General features: G+C 42.8%; 1 protein-coding gene across 1 annotated transcript; it reads left to right on the top strand.

Annotated features, from left to right (window-relative positions):
• Positions 1-255: 255 nt before the first annotated feature.
• Positions 256-3,817, top strand: IFT22 (intraflagellar transport 22). Its single transcript, XM_066563679.1, has 5 exons — positions 256-320; positions 546-625; positions 710-799; positions 1,407-1,609; positions 2,491-3,817. Exons 1-5 carry the CDS (start codon positions 282-284, stop codon positions 2,637-2,639), a joined length of 561 nt encoding a protein of 186 aa, XP_066419776.1. The 5' UTR covers positions 256-281; the 3' UTR covers positions 2,640-3,817.
• The last annotated feature ends 5,064 nt before the right edge of the window (positions 3,818-8,881 follow it).

Here is an 8,881-nt window from a genome sequence, read left to right as displayed (position 1 = left end):
CGGACAGGAGGACGAAGCGGGGGCACTGAGAGGACGGAGAGGAGACACGAAGGGGACAGAGCAGCAAAGAGAGCGTGGAAAGAACGGTAACAGAGCGGGGACACGAAGCGGACAGAGCAGGGGCACGGACAGAACGCGGACGGCCCACAGCCCCTCACGCCGCCTCACGCCGCGCCCCGCCCCTCCCGTCACGTGACGGCGGCAGAGCCAATGGCCGCGCGCTCCCGCCGCCCCGCGTGTTGCCGGGCAGCGGCCGCGGGGGGGCGCCGTGCCCGCCCGCCATGCTGAGGGCCAAGGTGCTGCTGGTGGGGCCCCGTGAGGTGAGCGCGGGCCGGGAGCCCCGGGAGCACCCGAACGGCACCGCCGAGCCCCGCGGGGTCACTGCTGCGGAGGGAGGGAAGGAGGGAAGGCAGGAGGAAGGACGAAGCGGGACCAGGCCTGCACGTACCGGGGCTGAGCGGGAGGGATGGCGCGGGGGGCTTTGGTGAGCACCGACGTTGTGGCTTCGGCACATTAAATTCCTCTGTGTGTCCTGTCTGTGCCAGTCTGGCAAGTCTGTGCTGGCAAACTTCGTGTCCGAGAGCACGGAAGGGATCTGCAGCTACAGCCCCACGCAGGGGGTCAGGTGAGCGAGAGTCCCCGAGCCCCGCGCTCTGCTGTGGGCGCTGTGGGTGCCATCGCATCCCACCGTGCATCCATCATCCCGCAGGATCCTGGAGTATGAGAAACCGAACCTCAACGGGAACGGCAAGGGAGCTGCGTCTCGATTCGAGCTGTGGGATTGCAGTGGTGATCAGAAGTAAGCCAGCGTTGTTACTTCCTCCAGGTTACTGAACTCCTGATAGTTCTGTTTACAAGATAATCATACTTAAGGCTCAAGCCTATGATCTGTTTGACATGAGTATTCCTGACTCTTCACCCCAAAATATTTTTATAGTTTCTGCTGTAAAGCATCCAAAGCACTAGGTACTCTCTGCCATGATCACAGCTAAACTCTGTTTTGGATAAGGACTGACTCAAATAGTAAAGTCCACAACTCCTGGAATGAAGTTACAGACACAGGAGACAGAGGCCCACTCTGTAATTGCCCTCATCTCCATTAAATTATGTGAGTGGACTTCAAACAATGTATGCATATGATTGAGGCCTTAACTTCTGAAAGATGGAATTGAGAATGATTCATTCTTAGGGCAATGTTTTATTAAGTTTATGTGAGCATTTGGCTAAATTCTACTTGGTCAGAAAATAATCAAATTAGAAAATGATGGGATCAACTATCATAATAGATCAAAATATTTAGAATATGATATGTAACTGGCAAGGTTACTGATGTTATAGTAAAAAAGTACTTAATGTGTTCTTGAGTTCTTAATGTGTCAGTCTTTCAATTTTCTGTGTTTTTCAAGGTTTGAAACATGCTGGCCAGCTCTGATGAAGGACTCTCATGGTGTAATAATAATCTTCAACCCTGAGCTGCCCAGCCACCTGAAAGAAATTGAGATGTGGTACTCGTGCTTCGTGCAGCAGCAGCCTCTGCTTGACAGTCAGTGTCTCCTGGTGGCACATCACAAGCCTGGCAGTGCAGGGGACACAGAAAACCTGTCCTTGGGTAAGGAGATGGAAAACTCCATTTGTAGCTCAGAGTTTTTCATTGATCTTTGTGCCTTTAAAATTGTTAATACCTTATGGCTTGCATTTTTCATCTAAATCTGTTGATTAAAGAACACTGAAGTGCTTGGCAAAAACAGAAATAATGGATTTCAAAGGTGACCAATATTCCTGGGGAAGGGAAGGGAAGGTTTCAGTGGCTTCTCCAAGTGTGTATGCAGCTGAGCCAGAAATTAGAACTCCTGCCATATTTTCTCATCAGTAGTAGTTTGGTTCTTTATTTGGATTTTTTTTTTTTTTGTACCAGACACTTTTTAGGGCATTTAAGTTTGTAATTTTTCAGCCAGACGAACAGGAGCTCTTTGAAATAAAAGGCTAATAAGCTGCATCTTAAAATTAGCAATAGGTTCCTTAGATACTGCAAAATTATTTGTGCCTATTTATGGCTGTGAAAACACATACTCCCTTCTGGGCAACCTGTTCCAGTGTTGAAACAAGCACACGTTTGTTATAAGCATTACTATATTAATACATATTTAATACAAAAATATCATTCCATAATTTTGAAGTAATCAAAGAGTATCATATCACTTCAATAATAAAATTGCAGTTCAGTGCTCAATTTGTTTAATTCTGCTTAACTGAATGTGAGACCAAAACCAGACTTTATGCTTCAATAACAATAAACTTTGAAGAATTTAATCTGGCAAAAAGCTGTATTTGTTTGCAACACTGACAAACTCTGCTGCATTTCTCCTTGCCCTGCTCTGTGTTTTCTGAGGTGTCAAATGTTGTGAATGAATTCCAGCTGAGCTGTCTCATGATTGTGACTATTTCTTTTATAAGAGGAATATACCTAATTATTCTTATTTCCTTTCAAAGCTTATCCACTGAACAAGCTAAAATTGATACATTCCAACCTAGAGGAAGATCCTGAAGATGTTCGGATGGAATTTATCAAGTACTTCAGAAGCATTATCAACATAATAAATGAGAGCAGAGAGAGGGAAGAAATGTCAATTATCTCATAATATTAAAAAAGATACTGAACAAGGAAGAAAAAATATTATTTTCCTTTTGTAAGCTATACTGTCCAAGGAGAATTTGCCAGGCTACAAATACTTCAGCCTGTGAACAAGGGGGGTGACATCAAGTGAACTATGGTGCCAGGGAGGTGGGTGCACATCCAGGAATTTGAGTAACTTTGTAGCTGCACTTTGGCATCAGAGACACAGGAAGGTGTTACTATGTTAGTGTGGCCCAAAAATAAAGGTATGGGTCACGTCTTCAGAATTCCTCTGTGCAGGGCAGCTTGGAAAAGAAAACCTGACAGAACTAAGACACTGGAGTTCTGCTGAAGCATCTGGGCAAGGTGCTCATGTTAGCTGGAGAAGGCTTGTCTTTGGAAGTACAAAGTGATTGGAATAGAGATCTGAGAAGTCATGGTGTAGAATCCATGTTTTTATGTTCCAAGTTGTCCTTGTCTTTCTCTTGAGGAGAGCACAGTGCACAGCCATTGCCTTGGCAGGACAGAGCAGGTTGCAGTCTTTCTCAAGACTTAAGTTTTTCTTCTATTCCAACAAAATGAACATGTTGTGAGGACAATGTTGTTCTTCTATTATTTCTAGAGTCCCATATTGTTGTTATTAGATTTCTAAAGTCTATACCTCTTGGGTGTATTCTCATGGCTGCAGATCTTCACAGCATGGACTCTTTCTTCTGCATGCTGTTCTCTCTCAGGTCAGGGATCCTCCAAGGCTCTCCCTGACTGGCTAACCCACCCCCTTTTATCCCAGTTCTCTTCATTGGTCACAGCTGCAGCCCAATCAAGGACATCACAGCTGCAGCCCATCGAGGGCAACTGGGACCTCTGGGGCAAGGCCTCTATACAGATATTCAAATACAATACATATCCTCTCCTATAGGACAATGTTTAGGTCTCTCTGGGAGGAAGGAATTGAAATCTTGGTTTAATGCAATATTCTGACTTATGTCAGGAGCTCCAATAAGTTCTGCATTCTCCAGAGGAGGAAAAGCTGTTTCAAAACTTTACTGTTCCCTCTTGCATTGAAATAAGTGGTTTCCTAGATAATTTACTTTCTGATTTGTTTGGTTTGCACTCGTTCCTGTTCTTTGTGTGTTTTGCTGCAGAAGACTTTTTTTTTTGTAACATGTATTACGAAGGCAATAAAAACATTTTTTAAATGCATCCTCTTTGTTCTCAAAGGAGAAGTTAATTATGGGTTTGTGCAACTCTTAGCAACTTGTTTTATTTTTAGTAAGGGAAATAGTGATAAAGTTGTAGCATATTTCAGCCTACAAAAAGAGACATTTACAAAAACTTGGACCCAAGTAGCCAAAGGAATGACACCACATTGGCACTGTCTTTTAATAAACATCCTTTAGAGAAATTATGTTATAAACCAGGAAGTACTTAATGTATTTTAGTGCAAGGCAACAGAAGTAGGAGATTCTTGGGTTTCTTGATGATCCAGCTTAATTAATCTACTATTTTTGTTATTTTCATAGTTCATCTCTGAGCAGTGAGTAGCCTGTCCTTGTGCAAGTGGCATGTGAGGTGAAAGATTAAACAATCTCTGAACAGTTCCTGCTCTGCCACTAAAGCTAAAAGCTGCAGTTGGTTCTGGGAGGCAAAGAGGGTGGAACTGAAGGAAAACACCAGTGAAAAGGACACCAGGAAATAAACAAGTGAAATAAGCAGAAAAAGATGAAAATAATAGGTTGGAGGTGAATAGTGGGAGGTTGGCATTTCAATATCTGTCTCATTTACATGGCTTTTGAACAATCAGGCTTTCTGTGCTTGCAATCAGTGTCATAGGGTGGTCTGTTGGAGGCAGTTATTAAAAATACACAGTCTAATGAGAGAACAGTTTTTTACATGCTGCCTTAGATTACTTTTTCCTTGTTTCCAGCTGTGTGGTGCTGGAGCCAATTTTTAAAATATACTGCCTTAATAAATTCAGTTTTTCCCAACAGCAATATTGTGATATTCACTGGTAAAAGACTGGTGTGAAACCTACCAAATATTTTACTTGGAATGTAAAACTGTTTGGGTGATTCCAGGGTTTAAAAGTCTATGAACTCTCCTGTTCACCACCTTGTTTCATATAAAATGTTAATCATGATCTTACTTTAAACTCAAAAAAAGTTGTAAGTTACAGGTATCTATAGACTGCAACACACTGTTCATCAGAGAAGAAAAATGGTGTTAGAACCAAAGACAGATGTCTAGACTCGACTTTGTATCATCCAAAAAGGTCATAAAAACACAATAAATATGGAACATCATTCATAAAATCTGGCCAAGAAATGAATTTCTGTCACTGCTGAAGAGCAGTAAAGGCATAGACTCATGCAAAATTAATCCTTAGTACTGGAGAAGACAACAGAGAAAGTATTTATTCAGAAGTATCTTTCATTAATGATTTACAAAGGCCATCGGGGACACCCAGCAAGGAGAGAGGTGTGGGAATGCCAAGGAACACCCATGGGGTCTCTGTCTCTGCCTTTCTGGGCTCTCAGAGCCTGCAGAGCCCCAGGAGATGCCCCATCCTGGTGTTACTCAGACTGTGGGGACAGCTGTGTCTCTGTGCCTGAGGCCAGGTGGTTCATGAGGGGCCCTTCTGTGCTCTGTCCTATTTCTGCCAGGGAGTGGCAGGGAAGTGTAAAGAAACCTGGGAGCATGTGGCAATCAGCCACAAATCAGCTGGCATGGTGTGTGCTCGGGAGTAGGAACAGTCTATGAGCAGAGGAGAACAGCAGCTCTGCAGAAAGAGCACTCTTATTTTATTCTTCCATGCTGAGGACCTCACCACCATGCTGGGAAGTTTGTAAAGGCTTTTTGGAATGGCTGTTCCAAGAAGAGAAAGGCAGACAACCAGTGAAGTCTGTCAACTCCTCCAAAATGTAGCCTTCTCCATGTGTCCTCAGTCTCTTAGAGTGAACAGGTCATGTCCCCTTCTCATCCTGTCAGCAGCCATGAACTCCAAACCCTGGCTTTGTATCAGCTGTGCACAAATTGGGAGTCTCCAAGTTCCCTATCCCTTTCTGTGGATCCCTGTCCATACTGGAATTCAGTGGGTATTTTTTCCAGTGGTTTTTCTGTCATGGTTTTGGAAACTGAGGCTGGAATCAGGAGCATAGAACATTTTAAACATTAATTAATACAAATAAATTCAGCCTCCAGAGTGCAGAATCCAGCTTCCAGGATATGCCAACCATGCAGTGAGAAAACAACCTGTCACTTCAACAGAAGTTATTCAGGTGGCAACATTATTTTGGCACTGAGTAATGATAATTCTGACAGCTTACTTCATTTGTTTATGATGTACAGAAATGGTTTTCAAAGTTTCATTGCTGTATAGCTACAAAACCCTTTATAGCTGTACGTGAGTTCTACTCAAGTTCACACTCACCTCCCACAAAAGCAGTTAGGACATCATTGCTCTGGACAGCAGACCTGTCTGGACAAAGAGTTAGCATGGAAATTTGATAGGGAGCAGTCAGAATCAGAGGAACTCTGCAGGGCTAAAATGCAGAATTTTAAGACTTTAGGATTATACTTATAAAGTTAAACATCGTGGCTACTTTGCAGGCTGGTCATTGAAGATATTTAAGCTCTTCAGTTGTAAGAGTTTGCTCAGGTTACCTCTTACAAGCTGTTTTCTGCACACACAGAACATTGTGAACCCAGTAATTCCTGCTAAGGGTGAAGGCAGTTACAGGCAGTGCTACCCAGATGTGTGACTTGTTTACAACTAAACTTTGGGAGTAGCAGCAAAGCTGAATGAAACACATTTGGACCTTACCAAAAAAATGCAGCTTTCTTTTCAAGTCATATATTTTGAAGGCCAGGCCTTTGGTCTCAGTTGCTCTCAGCAGTATTGTTCTAATGGACACAATAGACATAAGAAATCCCACGTTCCTATTTCCATTATTGTGCTGCCAAGTGACTAAAGGGAGTCATGTAGGCCCCCTCATTGAAGAGTGCCTGTCCATGCTGGGGTTTTGCATGCTCAGTTTAAAATATCTAGGGTGCTGACACTCAGATGCTTTAAGAAGCAACTTCTAAAAGGTATCCAGGACCTCTTAAAATCACATCTTAAACAACTCAACTTTTCTCAACAGGAGTACCTTGCTCTGGAGGTCACTTGCATTTCCTCTTATCACTTCTCCAGAATTTTCCACTGGTGGAATACTTGGCACAGCAAAGATCTGCCAAATACCAATTTATTTTATTGAGAGGTTGCCTTCCCCAAGGTGCTGGAAACACTGCAGCAGTAATTGCCCCAGCTGTGCTGTGTGCACACATGGACACCATGGCACCCAGGAGTACCAGACACCATGTGCTGCTCCCCAGGCAGTGCAGGGGTTAACTCCCCTGTACAAATCAAGCCTTTTGTCACCTCAGGTGTGCATTTTTGCATTGATCCATACAGGTTATTTACTTAGGACAAGTTGGGTGACTGAGCTTTGCATAACTAGACACCTTGGAAAGGCACCTGCTTAGAATTTGCTGAGAATTCACCCTGTGAAAATTCTTCACAAACTAAAGTGGGAACCTCTCACCTCATGCTGGAATCATCTCTATGATGGAACTGGCTTGTTCAGGTTTGGCCACCCATGCTCAAAAAAATAATACAATGAGTCAGGAAAAGGCCACTGAATGGCTGAAGAAGAAATAAACAATTGTATAAGTGTTGTTTTTTTCACTCTAGCAACATAGCAGGGGGATATCCTTGATGTCTGCAAATAAATCACAAAGAAATCCGCTGCAATTACTTGGACATGAGGTAACAGGAGCAATCAGAAGAGCAGAAATGTTGTTGGAAAAGGGTTGGGCCATTGTAACTAAGGTACACAAACCTAACTATAAAGCTCTCACCATCTGCTCCTTTTGCTTATTCTCCCCCTGCCCTTAAATTGCATGTAGAAATAATTTGACCTTGAACACAAATTTTGGGGTTTGTTTTTTCTTTTTTTTTTCCAGAAAGATACAAAAAGCAGAGGAAATCTAATGCATTCAGTTTGTGTGTAATAATCTAAACTAAAAGGCAGCTTTGGCACAATACAAATGTGAACAAACTAGCCAACCAATAACTCTAGTGTGGAAGTTAAAGAAGGTTTCTAACAGAGTGGGAAAAACCTGGCTCCATAACACTGTTTAATTAGCAGTTTGTGAAGATTGTCACTGGACTGGATCCTTCTAGTCTGTCTCCTAGGAAAATGAGGCTTTTAAAAAATTTATTCATGCAGGTATTTTTCTGCAGAGATGGCAGTGAACCAGAACATCAGCTCCAGACTTCCTTGAACTTTGAGGAACTTGGATTCTGATTTGTGCTCCCCAGCTGGAGATCAGCTGAAGACATATACACATATGCAGAGGAAATGAAGCAGTTTTATCAACTCACACCAGAAGAAAGATAACACAAATGTTCTCACATGAGTCTCAGTACTTTAGAGAGTCCTGCCTGAAGATGGGCACTGAGTTTTGCTTGCATAACTGTCAGACAGAAATAAAAAAATGCCACGTTTTGCTGAGTTCTATTGTCTCTCCCTCCTTTTGTAAGGAAATCAAAGCCTATTTCTCTCCTAGTTCCATGAAATCTATCTGAATCCTGGTAACAAGTCTCTGAGAAATTGCTCAGAGGGAATAACAGACAAGGGTACACCCTCCACTGCTATGTTACTGCTCCATGAGTTCCAGACAAAAGCATTTCTTGTGGTTTGGCAGCAAGCATCTACTCCTAAAACCCTGGGATTGCATTGTTCTTTACATGTCAAAAGTTGATTTAGTACCCAGAGGCACAGATTGCAGGGTCCCTCTTTTTAGGAGGGATCTTCAGGTTTTGTAGAACTGCTGGGGTCACCTCTCAGAGCAGTGACACCATTTGGGACAGTCACACCCAAGAGCACTGTAAAGAACAGGCCCTCAGGTCTGCCCTGCAATGAATATTCCAGGATTTTTATCCTGACCTAGGTTAAATGGTAATACTCCAGAAACTGAGCAACTGAGTGCCAGGCCCATAATAACAACTCTGAATCATTAAATAAAGATACATCTTCAGGATAAATTATTGTTAAGGCTCCAAAATATTTCTGCTGTGTTTGGAATTCTAATAATGGTAGGCAAGCCTGACTGGAACCTCTAATGATACAAAGATCTTGCAGTCTTGCTTATCTGTAGCTAAGTTAATGAGCCTGGGACCCAAACACAGCTATTATGAGGCCCTTCTGCTCAGAATGGTGTATC

This window comes from Molothrus aeneus, chromosome 20 (genome assembly GCF_037042795.1).
Source record: "Molothrus aeneus isolate 106 chromosome 20, BPBGC_Maene_1.0, whole genome shotgun sequence".
In the NCBI taxonomy this organism is placed as follows: Eukaryota; Metazoa; Chordata; class Aves; order Passeriformes; family Icteridae; genus Molothrus; species Molothrus aeneus.
This window is presented reverse-complemented; position numbering and strand designations above follow the sequence as displayed.